The sequence below is a fragment of the Molossus molossus genome, unplaced genomic scaffold, assembly GCF_014108415.1.
Source record: "Molossus molossus isolate mMolMol1 unplaced genomic scaffold, mMolMol1.p scaffold_m16_p_1, whole genome shotgun sequence".
Taxonomy (NCBI): Eukaryota; Metazoa; Chordata; class Mammalia; order Chiroptera; family Molossidae; genus Molossus; species Molossus molossus.
The window spans coordinates 68,132,612-68,150,193 of record NW_023425344.1 but is presented as its reverse complement, the minus strand read 5'-3'; the positions used below and the strand labels follow the sequence as shown (position 1 = coordinate 68,150,193).

At 38.0% G+C, this 17,582-nt stretch overlaps 1 protein-coding gene across 1 annotated transcript in view; it reads left to right on the top strand.

Moving 5' to 3' along the window:
- The window catches only part of FAM13A (family with sequence similarity 13 member A), a 300,626-nt gene that overhangs the window by 33,033 nt on the left and 250,011 nt on the right, over positions 1-17,582 (top strand). The window contains exon 3 of the mRNA XM_036255845.1: positions 909-1,118. Coding sequence (XP_036111738.1) covers positions 909-1,118 — 210 coding nt within the window. The remainder of the gene's footprint in view (positions 1-908; positions 1,119-17,582) is intronic.

Genomic DNA, 17,582 nt, shown 5'->3' with positions numbered 1-17,582 from the left:
TATTCTGTAGTTTTGGGGTGTAATTCTCTGTAGATATCTATTAAATCCATTTGGTCTAGTGCTTCATTTAGAGTCTCTGTTTCCTTGCTAATTTTTTGCCTAGAGGATCTATCCAGTGCTGTCAACGGGGTGTTGAAGTCCTTTTGGAGCTTTCTTAAGAAAAATAACACAAAATTAAAAATACTAAATTAGGGACAGAGCATCGGAAAGGGCCCCAACAAATGAGCAGCCCTGATCCTTAAACTGTGTCAGCTTCACATACATCAGCCTCAGCCCTTCTGTCTTGCCTATGTTTTAGCCAAAAAGTATGCAGAGGAGCCAAAGATTTCTCCATGGAGCCCTCTATTGACCCCAGGAAAGACTAACACCTCCCATCAGTTAGCTGAAGGCAAGATCTTGTCTTATACTACTTCATGGTCTCATAGAGTCTTATACTCTGAATTTATTGATTACTGAAGAAATATTACTTCTGAATTAAATTATCACAAAGATAATCACATACAGTCAAGAAGTTTCTTATATGTTATTTTTTTTTTAATAGTTATCAAAATGCTAAACCGCTATTAGCCCAGGGCAAGTTTCTGTTATGTATCATATAAGATTACATGAATGCAATTTCTTTGTGGACTAGTGTGTGTTCTGTGGTTGTATATGTTCTGACCTTATTTTTAGAAGTCAGCTTTTATAACAAGTACGTATGATCTTTTTGTTGATATGTAGCAGACATGAGATTTATTATTTTAAGCAAACGTTTTTACAAAGTGTGAAACGGTTCCAGAGCTGGGCTATTATAGTACTCAGAGAAATCCTGTGCTGAGATTCATTTATTTTGGCTGTCATTGTTCTTGAGAGTCTGTATCGGTGAGAGACCGCTGTGTGTTCTCTGTGTGTCTGCTCTCCTGCTGCAGGACTCACCCAGGAAGGCCTGTTCAGGGTGAATGGCAACATGAAGGTGGTGGAACGACTCCGGCTGCAGTTCGAGAGCGGAGTGCCCGTGGAGCTGGGGACAGAAGGCGACGTGTGCGCAGCCGCCAGTCTGCTGAAGCTCTTCCTCCGGGAGCTGCCCGACGGCGTGATCCCCTCGGCCCTGCGTCCCCGCTTCGTCCGGCTCTTCCAGGGTCAGTGCGCTACGTCCTGGCGCGAATTAAACACATTTATTTTTCAGTTAAAATGAAACTTTCAATTAGCAGATATTTTTATTTGAGATTTTTAAACTGGCAATAGTAAAATGAACTCTTAAATATTTGTGATCTCTCCATAACCACCATCTTGCTGTTTTATCTAGGCCCTCGTGGGCTACCCTAAAATAATACCAAACTGATGATAAATACCATTATTAAATGGGATTTCTAAGACCATTGGTACATAACTACTTCAGTAACATAATATTGAGAAGCCCTTATGCTTTGGGGCCGAAGGAATACTTTTCTGACTAATGACTGCCATAGGAGTGAGAATAAGACGTTAAATTCTATGTAGGAAATTTAAGTAAATTGTGTTTGGTTAGTGGCCTTTGAAACTGAAAGTCACTGATGTGCTTTCTTTTTCTCATAAGAAAGTTGAGTCCTAAATTAATTGTATTTATTTTGTGAGGTAAAATTGTTTTGTGATTGAAGTATGAAGTGATTTTAAATGAAGAAACTTTTTTTTTTTTTATCCTCACCCGAGGATGTTTTTATTGATTTTGAGAGAGAGAGAGAGAGAGACATCAATTGGCTTCCTCCTTTACCCGCTCTGATCAGCAATGAAACCTGAAACCTAGGTATGTGCCCTGACCAGGAATTGAACCCGCAACCTTTTGGTGTACGAGATGATGCTTCAACCAACTGAGCCACCTGGCCGGGGCAAGAAATCTCATTTTTAAATGTAATAATTATAGACCTAACCATTATTGAGTTCTACCTCCGAAATATAGTAAGAAGAATGATTTAACTTGGAAAACCATTTTTTTTTATATTTTTGCCAAGTTAGAGTGAGAAGGGGAAAATGTGTTTATAAGAGTGTTAGTTTCCAAATTAAGAGCATGTTACTCAAAGCCACATTCCTACAGAGTAGTGGTATAACTATTCACATGCAGGATACTAAAGAATAAGTAAGTGTGAGGCCATGTTGTATTCTACTGAAAAATAGTGGTAATACATGAAGGCAGAAGTTGTCGAACCGTTGGTCTATCTGGTAGTTATAGTGCTTCTTAGCTTTCTATATCAGTAAGTGACATTTGCTAAGTGACACATGTTTGAGGCTTGTTCATTGGAAACTGAACTTTTTCATGTTCACATATATAAGCAGTTCAAGAAAGTAACCATTGTTCCTATTTAAGTGATTCTTACAGGGCATATTTTATCCATGTCATCAGGATGTAAAGCTTTAAGATACATTTTTGAAAATTATTTTAAAATAATTGATACAAAAACCAGTTGAAGATTTAAAAACTATGTGCCTTATACAAACTATTTAGTAATAAAATATTTAGTATTACTAAGAATCTTTATTAATATTAGTATCATAATATTTAGATATTAGTACTAACATTTGTGAATACTTGTGAATTTTAAAAGCTTTTTTTCATGATTCCTAGAATAGCATTTATTTGCTATTATAGAGTGTACTGATTTATTATTCTTGTTAATATTAAATCACACTAATTTATTTTATAATTAAGACCTTTGTAAATCATCTTCTTATTCATGACATGTTTCCTTGGTGGCCAGAAAGTTAATGTGCATCATAAAAAGCAGTATCATTCTAGAAGCAAGACTGGTTTAATATAGCAGTCTCTCGGGGTGTATAATTTTGCACAAATCAATTCTGAATGGGGCAGAGAAACTAATGTTTGATTTTATTAGTATTCTCTCATTCCTTGAAAACCTCTGGGGCTAGATCTGAGATGTTTCATAAAGAAAGTATTAATGAAATACCTACTAGTTATGTAAACTGCTAAGTAGAGGGAATGAGGTGTCAGACTGTATGAACTCTGTAAAATAAACTTTAATAATTCTGGTAGAAAATAAAGTTCCCGCCCTGGCCGGTTTGGCTCAGCGGTTAGAGCATCCACCTGCGGTCCGGAGAGACCCGGGTTCGGTTCCCGCTAAGGGCATGTACCTCGGTTGCAGTTTGTCCCCGGCCCTGGTTGGTCGTGCGGGTGGCAGCCACTCGATGTGTCCCTTCACATCGATGTTTCCCTCTCTCTCGTCCTCTCTCTCCCTCCCACTCTATCTGTACAAAAAAATGGAAAAATGTCCTCGGGTGAGGATAAAAAAATAAAAATAAAAAAAAATAAAGTTCCCCTTCCTGTTGAGGGTACATGGTGCAGCTGGTCACTCTGACACCTGAGGTGTCAGTGCCCTTTACAGACCCACTGTGAGCGGAGATGGTGCCCTCACCACCCTTTGCTACTGCACGTCGATATTTAGTGAAATGTTTCCATAGGATTTCCTTAACAAAGACTACCCGGCTTTCATAGTTCAGTCCTCATAGTAATAGGTTAGTTTTCCTGATATTCTGTCACAACTCAGTACCAGATATCTTTCCTTTTTTTTTTTTTTTAATGTTATGAGCCTTTTAATTGTATCTGGTGCAAAGAGTAAGCTGTCCCACCTGGCTTGTGTGGCTCAGTGGATTGAGCTTTGTCCCGTGGACTGAAAGGTCCCAGTTCGATTCCTGGTCAGGGCACATGCCCAGGTTGCTGACTCGATCCCCACTGGGGGGCGTGCAGGAGGCAGCCGAGCGATGTTTCTTTCTCACATCCATGTGTCTCTCTCTCTTTCCCTTCCTCTATCTCTAGGAAAATCAATTAAAACATATTTTTAAAAAAGAGCAAGCTATCTCATAATTGAATATACTTACAATTTTTAGATCAAGATCCTATCTTCTCTGCTTAAGAGGATGGATTCTGGAGCCTCAAAAAAAAAGTTTTTTTCAGATATTTAAGCTAAACCAAAACTGCCAATGAAGACAGTCTGAGTGCTGCCTGGAGCAGTCCTGCTGTCGCAGACCAGCCTTTGAGTGGGTAGACCAGCAAGGGCCCTCTGTGTGGAAAAGCATCATTTAGATGTTCATTCCTATAATGAATTATCAGTTTTAGATCGTCTGGTATCTGAATCTCCGAGATGGTTATTAGTTTTTAGTTAGCATACCAATAGATCTGCATACTAGGTAATTATCGAAAACTAAAGGTGATTTCTGTAAGAGCGTTTTGCTTCTGGCAAAGGCCTGGTGTAGACTATTCATATTTAAGAGATCATCTTTTCCTGTTTTCACATCAGCCTTACCTCTGATTGCAACATCTCACCTTCCTTAATTGAGATTTTTAATATAATCATCTCAGTTTGGCTATATTCCATGCCTTTGACCTTTAATCCTTATCTTGGCGGGCCCGTAATGTATGTTTTCTGTTGTAACAGTCTCAGGTATGTTTTGGGAATAGAAAGCAATTTCAAGCAATAAAAAGATTTTAGGATAGGATTGATTTAATTTAGGATTAACTAAAAATCCCTTTACGTGAATGTTCCCTATTGAAAAGTCTCCTATAATATAAATGTAAATATTTCTATCCCATAATTGAGTATGAAAGGCCACCCTGGCAAAGGGCATTTGTCAGACTGTTGTAAATGGACACAAATCAGAAAGGAAGTTTTGAGAGGAGGCTGGCTTAGGGTGAACTGAAACATACTCTGCTTTGATAAGCCTGAGGCTACTATTATTCTTTTGTTTTCAGTAGTTCAAATCTTTTCTATCTGTACTTAGGGTAGGGCCTTCACATTTTAAAACATCTCAGCCTGTCAGACCTGATCTTTTGTCCTGAAAGGAAGAAGCAATCTTCAACTTTCTAGGAACCTTCTGTAGCTGGCTGATGCTCCTTCCCTACGATCAGGTGAATTTGGGATTTGGCCCAAAGACTCAGGTGCCGTTAGCTCGGTAGGATCGGATGTGTGCTCTATGTGGAGCGTTGGTAAATTGTTTATCTCAGAGATCTGGCTGTTGTTATTAAAGAAAGAAGAGAGAGCCTGACGTGGCATCTAGACAAAAATAATGGAAATGAAGAATGAAGTTTATTCTGGGACCATGATGAGTAAAATAAATGTCAGTGCTTAGGAGAAGGGGCTTAAGGCTGAAGATTTCATGAATTTCATAGTTATGTTATCTATGAAGACTCTTCAGTCTTCATACTTAGCATTCTGAACATCACTTCTGTTTGGACAATAAAGAGATGACAGTACGCTGATTTTATATACCTGTCTTCAGGATTTAAGTCCCTATTCTGTGCCAAGATTTTGCCTGGATGTTTATATGTATGTCTGGCTTCTAAACCCATTACAGCTACTCCTACAAATACAGTTATACTTGAACAGTGCAGGGTTTAGGGCGCCAACCTCCCTGCACAATTGGAAATCCACATATAGGTTTGTTTGTTCATTTATTGATTGATTTTAGAAAGAGGAAGGGAGAGAGAGAAACGTGGATTTGTTGTTCCACTTATTGATGCATTCATTGGTTGCTTTCTGTCTGTGCCCTGACCAGGAATCTAACCCACAACCTTGGGGTATCGGGAGGACACACTTGGGCTTCAGATATAGGGTTTGACTTCCCCAAAACTTAATGACTAATAGCCTACTGTTGACCGGAAGCCTTACCAATAACATAAACAGTCAATTAATACATATATTGTATTTATATGTATTATTTTATTGTATTCTTGCAATGAAGATAGCAAGATAAAAGGAAATGTTATTAAGAAAATCATAAGGAAAAGAAAATACACTTACAGCGTTTACTGGAAAAAAATGTATATAAGGGACCCACGCAGTTCAAACCCATGTTGTTCAAGGGTCAACTGTATTTCAGTGAATAAGGAAAAGGAAGCTCAGTGAGGGTAAGTTACTTACCATACAGCAAATTGGGAACTGCCTCACTCCAAAGCCCGTGCTTTTCCCATTATATTTTGTGTATTAATCTGCTTGGGCTGCCATAACTGAATGCCACAGACTGGGAGGTGAGCGGTTGGGGGGATTAAACAAGAGACGTTTATTTCCTCACAGTTCTGGAGGCTGCAAGTCCAAGATCAAGGTGCTGGCAGGGGTGGTTTCGTAGACCACCCCTTGACTTGCAGACAGTGCCTTCTTGCATGGCCTTTTCTCTGGGTGTGCTTCCTGAGGTCTCTCTTTCCCTTCTTAGAGCCCTACCTTTATGACACTACTTTTAAAAATGTATCACAGTTTGTCCAACCGGTGTGGCTCAGTGGTTGAGTGTCAACCCATGCACCAAGAGGTCTCCTGTTCGATTCCCGGTCAGGACACATGCCCAGGTTGTGGGCCCAATCCCCAGTGTGGGGCATGCAAGAGGCGGCCAATCGATGTTCTCTCTGATTAATGTTTCTCGCTCTCTCTCCCTCTCCCTCTCCCTCCCTCTCTCTTTAAAATAAGTAAAGAAAAAAAAATTTTTTTTAATGTATCACAGTTTGGTAAGTGTATGAGTAAAAATTAATTAGTAAAAAGCTTACAGTGGATGCTACTTAGGTGGTGTCTGGGATAGAAATTATTATTACAGAACTGAGTAAAGATTGATGCTAAAATCTGTGGGAAAAATATTACTGGGGTGTGTTTTCTTTATTTGCATAGATCACTTTTTTTTATGTTTTTAGTTTGTGTTTTTACATTGATTCTCTTTGAGAATTTATTACTTGCAGTGATTAAAATTGATGCTGTTAAGTGATTATTCACTGTTTAATACCTAGTAGATATTTTATTTATATAGTTTATAACCTAGCAAACATTTTATTTACATAACCTCTTTTGATCCCAGCACTAACTCTAATGAAATATAGGCAGGAAAATCTTCATTTCAAAGAAAGAAATGACTGCATGTGGCCTAGAACATAGGCTTTGAGTCCATTCTGACTGGTTTCAAATCCAGTTTACCAATTGCTACCTGCCTTAGTAAGGGCAAGTTACTTAACCATTTTATGCTTTAGTTTACTAGCTATCTATTGCTATATGACAATCACTCAACAATTTAGACACTTTAACTACAATAAACACTGAATTTAGTAGTTTCTGTGGGTTAGACAAGCAATACTGGTCAGGGTCTATCAGGAGGTTGCTTTTAAGAGTTGGCAAGGGCTGCGGTTATCTGAAGGCTTGACTGGGGCTGAAAGATCTTCTTCCCAGGTGATTGACTCACATGACTGGCAACTGAGTGCTGGCTCTGGGTGGGAGGCCTCAAGTCCTTTCTATACAGGCCTCTCCAGGTGGCTGTTTGCTGCTTCCCCCAGAGAGAGCAGTTCAAGAGAAATGGAAACCATCCTTTTAAGGACTTAGCCCCAAAGTCACATTCATCATTTGTACCCCATTCTATTCATTAGGAGCCAGTCATTAATCTGGCCTGCATTCAAAGGGAGGGGAATTAGGCTTCATCTTTTAAAGGGAGACATTTCAGACTTTGTGAACACTTTAAAACCGCCACATTTAGTTTCCCTATCTGTTAAATGGGGATCAGAGTAGTGTCTGCTTCCTGAGCTTGTTGTGGATGTTGAGTTTATCCTTATAAAGTACCTTAAACAATACCAGTCATATAATAGTTAATGTTAAGCCAGTGCTTCTCAACTGGGGGAGCCCACAAGAAGTACCTGGGAAGCTTTAAAAAATCCCAGCGACCAAATTATTTATTTATTTATTTACTTACTTATTTATTAAATGTGTTGAGGTGACATTGATTCATATGATCATATAAATTTTAGGTGTGTGTTTCTATGTTATAAGATCTGTATATTGCACTGTGTGCCCACCACCCAAAGTCAGATCATCTTCCATAACCATATAGTAGCCCCCCTTCACCCTCTATACCCCTGCCCTTCCCTCTGGCATCCACCACACTGCTTTTTTTTTTTTTTCCTTAATGAGTTTCAGTTTTATAGCTCACACATGAGTGAAATCATATAGTTCTTAACTTTTTCTTCCTGACTTCTTTCACTTAGCATAATATTATCAAGGTCCATCCATGTTGTCACAAATGGAAGTATTTTTGTCTTTTTTTTATGGCTGAGTATATGTACCATATCTTCTTTATCCAGTCCTCTACCGCAGGACACTTAGTTGTTTCCATGCCTTGGCCACTGTGAATAAATAGTGCAGTGAACATATGGGTGTATATATCTTTGAAAATGCATGTTTCCAAGTTTTTCAGGTACATCCCCAGGAGAGGGATTGCTGGGTCATATAGTAGCTCTGTTCTTCTTTTGTTTTGTTTTTTGTTTGTTTGTTTTTGGTATGTGCCCCTAGTGGGAACCGAACCTGGGACTCTCTGGTCCATAGGCCAATGCTCCCACCGCTGAGCCAAAACGGCCAGGGCAGTAGCTCTATTCTTAATTTTTGAGGAATCATCAGACTGTTTTCCATAGTGGCTGTACCAATTTGCATTCCCACCAGCAGTGAATGAGGGTTCCCTTTTCTTCACAACCTCTCCAACACTTATTACTTGTCTTGTTGATAATGGCCATTCTAACAGGTGTGAGGTGCTATCTCACTGTAGTTTTGATTTGCATTTCCCTAATTGCTAGTGAGGTTGAACATCTTTTCATACGTCTATTGTCTGTTTGTATGTCTTCTTGAGAGTGGTGTCTTTTCAGGTACTCTGCCCATTTATTTATTGGGTTGTTTGTTTGTTGAGTTTTATGAGTTTTTTAAATATTTTAGATATTTTGTTGGAGCTATTGTTTGCAAATAGCATCTCCCATTTAGTCTGCTACCTCTTTGTTTGGTTGTTGTTTTCTTTTGCTGTGCAGAAGCTTTTTAGTTTAATATAGTCCTATTTATTTATTTTTACCTTTATTTCCCTTGCCTTTAGGGTCAAGTTTATAAAATGTTCTCTACAGCCAAGTTCCATAAGTTTAGTACCTATGTTTTCTTCTTTGAAGTTTATTATTTCAGGTCTTATATTTAGGTCTTTGATCCATTTTGAATGAACTTTTGTACACAGGGACAAACTGTAATCCAATTTAATTCTTTTGCATGTGGCTTTCCAGTTTTCCCAGCACCATTTATTGAAGAGGCTATCTTTACTCCATTGCTTGTTTCTGGCTTCTTTGTTGAAAATTATCTGCCCATATATATATGTGGTTTTATCTTGGCTTTCAGTTCTGTTCCACTGATCTGTGTGTCTGTTTTTCTGGCAATCCATGCTATTTTGATAATAGTGGCTCTGTAGTATAATTTGAAGTTAGGTAGCGTGACACCCCCAGCTTGGTTCTTTTTTCTCAGGATTGCTTTGGCTATTCGAAGTCTTTTGTGGTTCCATACAAATCTGATGATGTTTTTGTTCTATTTCTTTAAAAAATGACTTCGGATTTTGATGGAGATTGCATTTATTCTGTATATTGCTTTGAGTAATGTGGCCATTTTAACTATGTTGATTCTTCCAATCCATGAACACAGGATATTTTTCTATTTTGTGGTGTCTTTTTCAATCTCTTTAATAATGCTTTGTGGTTTTCAGTACATAGGTCTTTCATGTTCTTTAAGTTTATTCCTAGGTATTTTATTCTTTTGGTTGTAATTGTAAAAGGAATTGGGTTTTTGTTTGTTTGTTTGTTTGTTTGTTTTTCTTTTTCTGAAGTTTTGTTAGTATACAGGAAGGCAGTGAATTTTTGTACATTGATTTTATATCCTGCAACTTTACTATATTTTCTTATTGTTTCTAATATATTTTGTGTGTGGAATGTTTAGGGTTTTCTATATATAGAATCATGTCATCTGCAAAAAGTGACAGTTTTACTTCTTCCTTCCCAATTTGGATGCTTTTTATTTCTTTCTCTTGCCTGATTGTTCTGGGTAGGACTTCCAGAACTATGTTGAATAAGAGTGGTGAGAGTGGACATCCTTGTCTTGTTCCTGATCTTAGAGGAAAAGCTTTCACTTTTTCACTATGAGTATATTAGCTGAGGGTTTATCATATATGGCCTTTATTATGTTGAGGTACTTTCTTTCTATTTCTATTTTATTGAATGTTTTCATCATAAATGGATGTTGTTTCTTATCACATGCTGTTTCTGCATCTATTGATATGATCATATGATTGTTATCCTTTCTTTGGTGATGTGGTGTATTACATCAATTGATTTGTATATGTTGAACCATCCTTGTGCTCCTGGAACAAACCCCACTTGATTGTGGTGTATTCTTTTTTTGATGTATTGTTGTATTCAATTTGCTAGTACTTTGTTTAGGATTTTTACATTTGTATCCATCAGAGATATTTATCTGTAGTTTCCTTTTTTGCGTTATCCTTGCCAGGTTTTGGTATCAGGGTTATATTGGCCTCATAAAATGTGTTAGAAAGTATTGCCTCTTCTTCAGTATTTTGGAAGAGTTTGAGAAGGGTAGATTTTAAATCTTCTTTGAATGTTTGGTAGAATTCACTGGTGAGGCCATCTGGTCCTGGACTTTTTCAATTTCTTCACTGCTGATTGGTCTATTTAGATTTTCCAATTCTTCAAGATTTAGTTTAGGAAGGTTATACATTTCTAGGAACTTACTCATTTCTTCTAGGTTATTGAATGTGGTGCTATATAGTCCTTCATAGTATTCTAGTGTGATCCTTTGTATATCTATGTTGTCTGTGGTGACTTCTCTTTCATTTCTGCTTTTGTTTATATGGGTCTTTTCTCTATTTTTCCTTAGTGAGTCTAGCCAGGGGTTTGTCAATTTTACTAATCTTTTCAAAGAACCAGCTCTCTGTTTTATTACTGTTTTATATAGTCCTTTTTTTCTCTATTTCATTCAATTCTCTAATTTTTATTTCCTTTCTTCTTACTTTGGGTTGTTTTTGTTCTTCTTTTTCTAGCACTTTAAGATGTAATGTTAGGTTGTTTACTTGGGATTTCTCTTGTTTCTTAAGGTAGGCCAATAATGATATAAACTTCCTTCTTATAACTGCTTTAGCTGCATCCCAGAAGCTTTGATATGTTGTATTGTCATTCTCATTTGTCTCTATATCTTTTGATCATATCTTTTATTTTGTCTTTGACCTGGGCATTTTTTAGTGGTATTTTGTTTAATCTCCACTTATGTGTGGGTTGCTTTACTTCCTTTTTGCAATTGATTTCTAATTTCAAGGAATCATGGTCAGAGGATATGCTTGGTATAATTTCAGTCTTCTTGAATTTGTTGAGGCTAGTTTTGTCACCCAACATTGGTCTATTCGTGAGAATGTTCCATGTACACTGGAGAAGATATAATCTGATGTTATGGCATGAAAAGCTCTGTAAATGTCAGTTATGTCCATTTGGTCCAGTGTGTCACTTAAAGCCAATATTTCTTTTTTTACTATTCTGTTTGGATGATCTGTCCAGAGCTGTCAATGGAGTGTTAAGGTTCCCAACTGTGGTTGTGTTTTGAGCTGTTTCTCCCTTTAGTTCTGTGAGTAGTTGCTTGATACATATTGGTGCTCCCTGGTTGGGTGCACATATATTAAGATATGTCATGTTTTCTTGATGTAGTGTCCCCTTTATCATTATAAAATGTGAGTCTTTGTCTCTTATTGTCTTTGTTATCTTGAAATCTATTTTTGTCAGATATAAATATGGCTGCACATGCTTTTCTGTGCATGTTATGTGCTTGGTGAAGCATTTTCCACCCATTTAATCTACCTTTGTCCTTGCAGCTTAGATGTGTCTTTTGTAGGGGGCATATGGTTGGGTTTTGGTGTTTGATCCACTCTGCTACTCTGTGCCTCTTGATTGGTGAATTCAGTCCATTTACATTTAGGGTAATTGTTGATGTATGAGGATTTCCTGTAGCCATTTTATCTCTTGTTTTCTGGTAGCTCTGTGCCTCCATTGGTCCATTGGTTCTTTATCTTTGTGCTTCTATCTTCTGTTTTTGTTTGGTGGTGTTCCATACTTCTTTCCTGTTTCCTTTTTTTTTTAAAGCTATGTGTCTTAATTTGGGTGTGTGTGTGGTTACCATTAAGTTTATAAAAAATAAAGTTGCATATATACAGTTTTTTTTTTTCCTTTTGAGTGCATCTGGTTTTCTTCCTCCTTTGCCAGTTTAGACCTTTACCGCCCTCCCCATTTTATGTTTTTGTTTTTACAAATTATTCCTTGTTATGCTGTAAGTTTTTGGTGATCTTACTCATAGTGTTGTGACCTTATGTTCTTTGTTTTATGTAGAATAACTCCCTTGAGTATTTCCTACAATGGAGATTTTCTGTTGATAAAATCCTACAGCTTCTGGGAAAGCATGTTTGGGAAAGTCATTATTTCTCCTTCATATTTAAAGGATAATTTTGCTGAATATATTATTTGTGGCTGGTAATTTCTCTCTTTTAGACATTTAAATATTTCTTCCACTCTCATCTGGCTTGTAGAGTTTTGCTGAGAAGTCAGGTGATATTCTGATGGTTTTTCCTTTGTAGGTGGTCATTTCCATATTTTCCTTGGCTGCTTTGAGAATTTTTTCTTTGTCACTAGTTTTTGATAGTTTTAATACAATGTGCCTTGGAGAGGGCCACTTTGGATTGAGATAACTAGGTATTCTGTTGCTTGGATTCAAGGATCTGGTTGTTTTCTTAGGTTTCGGAAGTTCTCATCCACTATTTGTTTGAATAAGCTCTCCGTTACATTCTCCCTCTCTTCTTCTGGTATGCCTATTATTCTAACATTGCTTTTTCTGATGGAGTCAGATAGTTCTAGTATAGCTCTTTCATTTTTCTTTATACTCAGGGCTCTCTTCTTCCCTCTGCGTCATTTCTAGATTCCTGTCTTTGATATCACTAACTCTTTCCTCCATCTGGTTGGCTCTGTTTTCTATGCTTAGTAGTCACTCCTGATCTCCCTAATTGCAAGCTTCATTTCCAGGATTTCTGATTGGTTCTTTTTTAAAGTTTCAATCTCTTTGATAAAGAACTCATCTTGTTCATTAATTTGTTTTCTGAGTGCATTGAATTGCTTGTCTGTGTTTTCTTGCAACACTTAGAATATTTTCAGAACTGCAATCTTGAAATCTCTGTCATTTATATCACATATTTACATGCTTTCTGGGGATTCTTAGTTTTCTTTATGAGCTTCCTTATTACCATGGTGATTCATGGTATTTGCTGGTCTCCTTTGTCTAGGCATGTAAGTATGTATGTATGTATGCACGTATGTATTATTGGCCCTTCTCTAGCAGCTTCCTCTGAAGAGGTCTTTCTACTATTTTCCAGTAGGTGGCACTGAATCACAAGATTTTTATCCCTGTGATCTCCCAGATTTGACCTCCAAGGCTTCCTTCTGTAAAACAGTACAGAAGACAGCAGGGCTGCACTGCTTGGGGGTGGGGTTTGTTTTGCCCTCACCATAATGGCCACCATGGACCTCTGCTGCCCACCGCCCCCCAAGTGCCCTAGCTGCGGATCAGTCACAGAGGGAAACAGCAGTACCACTGCAGTACCTCTTGGTTTACAGATAATGTGCCCCTCAAGCCCACACCAAGGGCAACGGGAGGGAGGTGAGTTCTGGAAATCTAAGGCGGGACAGGGCTCCGTGGTTCCATTTCTTCACCTGAAACACCACCACCAGACAGTGGATAACTGTGCGTGGCAGAACCCTATGCTCTGCCAGGTGTCTTTGCTGGCTCAGTCATTGCTCACTCTGCTCGCCTTGCTGGACTGCCCACCACAACTCTTCCGGCAGAAGGAAGCACCTGCTCCCACCAGCTCCCACCCCTCCATGTGCCTAGCCTGAGCTCCTGGCTGCAGGGTTGCATCTGTGTCCAGCTGACCTTTCCTCTCCTCTTATCTCCTTGTTTATTCCCGGTTGCCCAGTTGCCCACTTGGGTGGATCTCTCAGGCATGCCTCTACATTTGGTAGGGAATTCTTTGTTGGGTTATAGTTAGGTAACTTGTTGAAATTTCAGGGGAAGAGGCCAAGGGGATCTCTTACTCTACCAATCCTCTGATGTCACAGCATCTGTATTTTAAACGCAGTCCTCCTGCCCTGGCTGATGTGGCTCTGTTGAGCATTGTCCCGTGCGCTGAAAGGTCAGAGGTTCCATTCCTGGTCAGGGCACATACCCAGGTTGTGGGTTCCATCTCTGGTTGGGAGACAACCAACCCGTGTTTCTCTGTCACATATCAATGTTTCTCTCTCACTCTCCTTCCTTCTCCAAAAATAAAATAAAATAAATAATAACAAATGTAATCCTCCTTCCCTGTGCTCAAGTCCCGATTCATCCTAAGCCCTGACACCCATCCCTTGTTTCCTTGGTTGTAAGAAAACAAGTCATTTAATGTGATTCCCTCACTCTTCTTACTTACAAGTTTACTATCCACCTCTACGCTTTCTGTTTCTTAACTTTCCTGTCTTGGAAAAAAATTGAGAGAGTTACAGAAGAATAAGTGCACTTACTTGCCTAATGGTTAGAAAGGAAGAAGAAAATGGAAAAGAAATGGATTTTAATTTGGAGTTAAAATGAAGATTCCAAAAATCTTACACAAAGTAATTGAAACTATTTGAACTTTTGATTGTTGGTTTAAGTGGTAAATCACACCTTCCACAGATTCATCTGGGGATATTTTTGCATTGGCTACCAATTATAAGTAATTTTTATTTTTTATATTTTATGTAATTTTAATGACAGGTTAAGCCTGGAGATATATTGTACTTTATATATAGACTAGAATAGGACTCTTTTTGTTAATCTGAGGTCAATGATTGAAAAATTGCTTTTCAACTATTAAATTGAGATGAAGTTATTAGGTTTGGTATTTTATTGCTCACAGAGAAAATTATGGTACTGTCCTGCCCACAGTGAGCTTGCAGTTTATTAAGGTAATAGAATATGTGCACAGAGAGACAGGATACACAGAATAAAGTGGGGTTGAGTGGGAGGAATCATTTCTAAGTCAGATGATCAGAAGGGTGTTATGGAAGAGGAAAGTAGTACTTAGCTGGGCTTTGGACAACTGGTGGTCTGCGCTCTAGGAAGAGATTACTTGGACAGAGGTGTTTGGAAAACACAGGCACAAGATTGCAACAGTGAGCATAGTGTGTGTGTGAGAAGAGTATAAATATAATTAGATTCGATAATCTTTCTGTCAAATTATTGGTCAAATACTAAAGTGGCACACTCCTAAGTAATTTTATTACCTCCAATGAAAATCATCATTCTCATTGCCTTCTACATGTTTTCTTTTATTTACAGAAATATTTTTATCAAAGTAATACATGCATATGGTTTTATTTAAAAATCAAATAAAATGGAAAGATTTATGAAGAAACCCCTATATACCCTTTAGCAACCCCCAGTTCTTTCCCAAAGCAAATCAGTCTTCACTTGTTTCACTGTTCTTTTGGTATTTGCTCCCATTTGATAAAATACCTGTGAGGTTATATTTTGATTTCTCTCTTTTAGACATTATCTCATCACTTCTGCTTATGAATTATGTGGAATTAGCTCTGTTCCATTGTCACTCCAAATGATTTCTTCCAGTATTGTTATATCACTATCTTAGCTGAATTCATAATTAACGTTTGACTTACTGTGACTACATAAGACTGTGTGAATGAGGCGGATTGCCCGATGTTAATATTTGTCTTATGTTTTCAGTCATATAATTTTCTATAAATCTGTTCTATCATTTTGTTGTTGTTGTTGTTGTTTTGTAAACTGCTCTAACAAATCCACTGTTAACTTTTTTCTCCCCAAAATGATCAAATAATTTATCAAGTCTCTATTTCTGGGGAGATGCCCCTTTGGCCCTCTTTCTTCTGCTCCCACTTAAGCTGGCTGTAGAGGTCATCCTGAGCTCCCCTCATCTGTCTGCTGGACCTACTGTTCCTAAGTCTGCTCCTCCATTGTGTTGAGGCCTCAGTGAGTCCCTTTCATCTGGAAAATGCCATTTTTGGTGTTGCAAATGTTCCTATATTATCTTTCTTACATTTTTCCTTTAGACATGTTATCACTGTCTTTTAATCCTGTTTTCTATGAAATTTTATCAACTTCATTTTCTAACCTTATTTATTTATTTTAATTGTTTTTTCTTTATTGATTTTTAGAGAGAGAGGAAAAGAGAGAGAGAAACATCGATGAGAAAGAACATCGATTGTCCGCCTCCTACCTGCCCCCCACTGGGGATTGGGCCCACAACCTGGGCATGTGCCCTGACTGGGAATCAAACCAGCGACCTCTTGGTGCCTGGGTCCACTCTCAACCACTGAGCCACATCAGCTGGGCCAACCTTATTTATTTTTAAAATTTTGGCTTTTATATTTTTAATATCCATGCTCTGGTGGTGGTGGTTTTTCCCCCTAAAGCACTCTATTCTTGATAGCATTCCAATTTTATTTTTATCTTTCTGAGGATACTAACAAGGTTTGTTTTTGTTGATGAGGGGGTTGTTTTCTTCTTTTCCCTATATTATTTCTCTCTCTGGGATTTCTTTTTGCATCTCTTCATTCAAACATATGATGATTCTTGGCTGTTGTGAGTTAAGAATAACATGTTGTACATGGGACCAGCAGGCTTGTCTAGTGGTGTACTTTACTTTAGGAGCAATAGAAAATGGGGCTAGGTAGAGGGAAATCTAACGTCTGTTATTTGGGGACCCAAAATGTCAATATGTGGACATATTTTTCTCTTCAATCATCAAGTTCCTTAAGAGCAGAGAAGTGGAAAGAATGCTTATGGGCACATTATTTCTTAGCAGATTTTCACTAATTCTCACTTTTTCGGCTGGTTCCTCACTATAGCTCTTAGCTCCCTTGGGTATCCAGGCATCCCTGATATCCAGAGACTAAGCCTCAGCACGCCTACCTGGTGATACTCTTGCCCGGACGCAGGCGGTGGTGGCAAGCTCCCTGGAGACGGACAGGCTTTCCAGTAGTCTGTCTGTTTGCAGTCACCTGCATTCACTTCCAGATGTCTTTGCAATCTCCTCTACTTCTGTCTTCTCTGCTGATTTTGTTTGTTTGTTTGTTTGCTGTTGGGTGCTTATGCTCTTTTTAAACATTATTTTATTGTCATTATAGTGGAGTCTTGAGAAGAATATGTGATTACTCTTTCTGTAAATGGACATTCACCTTTGCCTCTCCCCCCCCTCCCCCCGCACTTGATTTTAAATGGAATAGAATTTTATAATAGTTGTGCAAACAATATGTAAGAATAAAGTACCTGTGAATTTTAGCTTACGAGCATTTGATAGCTTAGACAGCAACTGCTTTTCTTTAGAAAAGCACCTAATAATAGGGCCATTTTAATCAGTACAATGCCTAATTGTAAAGAAATCTAATTTAATAAACTGACTTGTACTTAAGCCTTGAGTTCCGCTTTTCTTCATTATGTGAGGAATTCACTAAGAAAGTTTGAGTCAAACTTGTCTTTTGTCCATACTGTATATCATAATGACACTGGCATTGTTTGTAATTAGCTGAGTGGTTTTTACCTTGCAAATATTGGCTAGTTATAATACTAGTTAGATCATCACTCCTTAAATGGTATGAGTGACATAGAAAGTATATGACATATTTCCTTTCCTAGATTAATTCTTTCTTACTGAGAAGTTCCTTTGCTTTTGAAAGTATTCATCCTATTCACAAATTTGTGTCT